Here is a 1,107-nt window from a genome sequence, read left to right on the forward strand (position 1 = left end):
ACAACAACAACAACAACAACACCAATATCAACAACAACAAAAACAACATGAACAACAACAACAATAACAATAAAATCATTATTATGAAAATGATTATTATTAAAATCATTATTATCAATAACAGCATCATCATCAGTATCATCACCATTATCAACAACAACAAAAGCAACAACAACAACAACAACAACAACAACATCACTAATATCCACAACAACAACAGCAATAACAAAACAAAAACAGCACAAACAACAAAATCATTATTATCAAAAACAACATCATCATCAGTATCATCATCAATATTAACAACAACAAAAACAACAACAACAACAACAACAACACCAATATCAACAACAACACCATCACCAATATCAATAACAACAACAAAATCATTATTATAAAAAACAACATCATCATCAGTATCATCACCATTATAAACAACAAAACAACAACAATATCAATAACAACAACAACAACAACAACCACAACAACAACTCGTCTACACCCCTGTCCTTCCCCAGAGGCCCAGTCCGGGAACTTTCACTTCCAGCAGCACTACGTGATCCTCTTGCTGGCCCTGAGCCTCGTGTATGCCGCCCTCATGCACCCCCGGGAGAGCTACCAGATCGTCTACGGCGTGGCCTACCTCTTCATCTTCCCCGCCATGCACGTCCTCCTGCCCATCTACAGCATAGCCAACATTGTTGATCAGAGCTGGGGAACGAGAGACTCGGTACGTTGAGAACGCCGTTACGTTGTTGTTGTTGTTGTTGTTGTTGTTGTTGTTTTTGGTTTTGGTGGTGGTGGTGGTGGTAGTGGTGGTGGTAGTGTTGGTGGTGGTGATGGTGATGGTGGTGGTGTTACTAATGTAGTTGTTTTGTAGCTGTGGTTGTTGCTGTTGTTGAAAATCATCATGTTGTTGTTTTTGTTGCTGTTGTTGTTTTTGTTGCTGTTGTTGTTGTTGTTGTGGTTGTTGTCGTTGCTGTAACTGTTGTGGTTGTTGCTGTTGTTGAGCATTATCCTGTTGTTGCTGTTGTTGTTGTTGTTGTTCTTGCCGCCGTTGTTGTTGTTGTTGTTTTTGTTTTTGTTGTTGTTGTTGCTGCAGCTGTT

At 39.3% G+C, this 1,107-nt stretch overlaps 1 protein-coding gene across 1 annotated transcript in view; it reads left to right on the top strand.

Annotated features, from left to right (window-relative positions):
• The window catches only part of LOC106011246, a 26,211-nt gene extending 25,470 nt beyond the window's left edge, over positions 1 to 741 (top strand). The window contains exon 13 of the mRNA XM_035968751.1: positions 471 to 741. Coding sequence (XP_035824644.1) covers positions 471 to 739 — 269 coding nt within the window. The 3' untranslated portion in view covers positions 740 to 741. The remainder of the gene's footprint in view (positions 1 to 470) is intronic.
• The last annotated feature ends 366 nt before the right edge of the window (positions 742 to 1,107 follow it).

Source organism: Aplysia californica, unplaced genomic scaffold (assembly GCF_000002075.1).
Source record: "Aplysia californica isolate F4 #8 unplaced genomic scaffold, AplCal3.0 scaffold00079, whole genome shotgun sequence".
NCBI lineage: Eukaryota > Metazoa > Mollusca > Gastropoda > Aplysiida > Aplysiidae > Aplysia > Aplysia californica.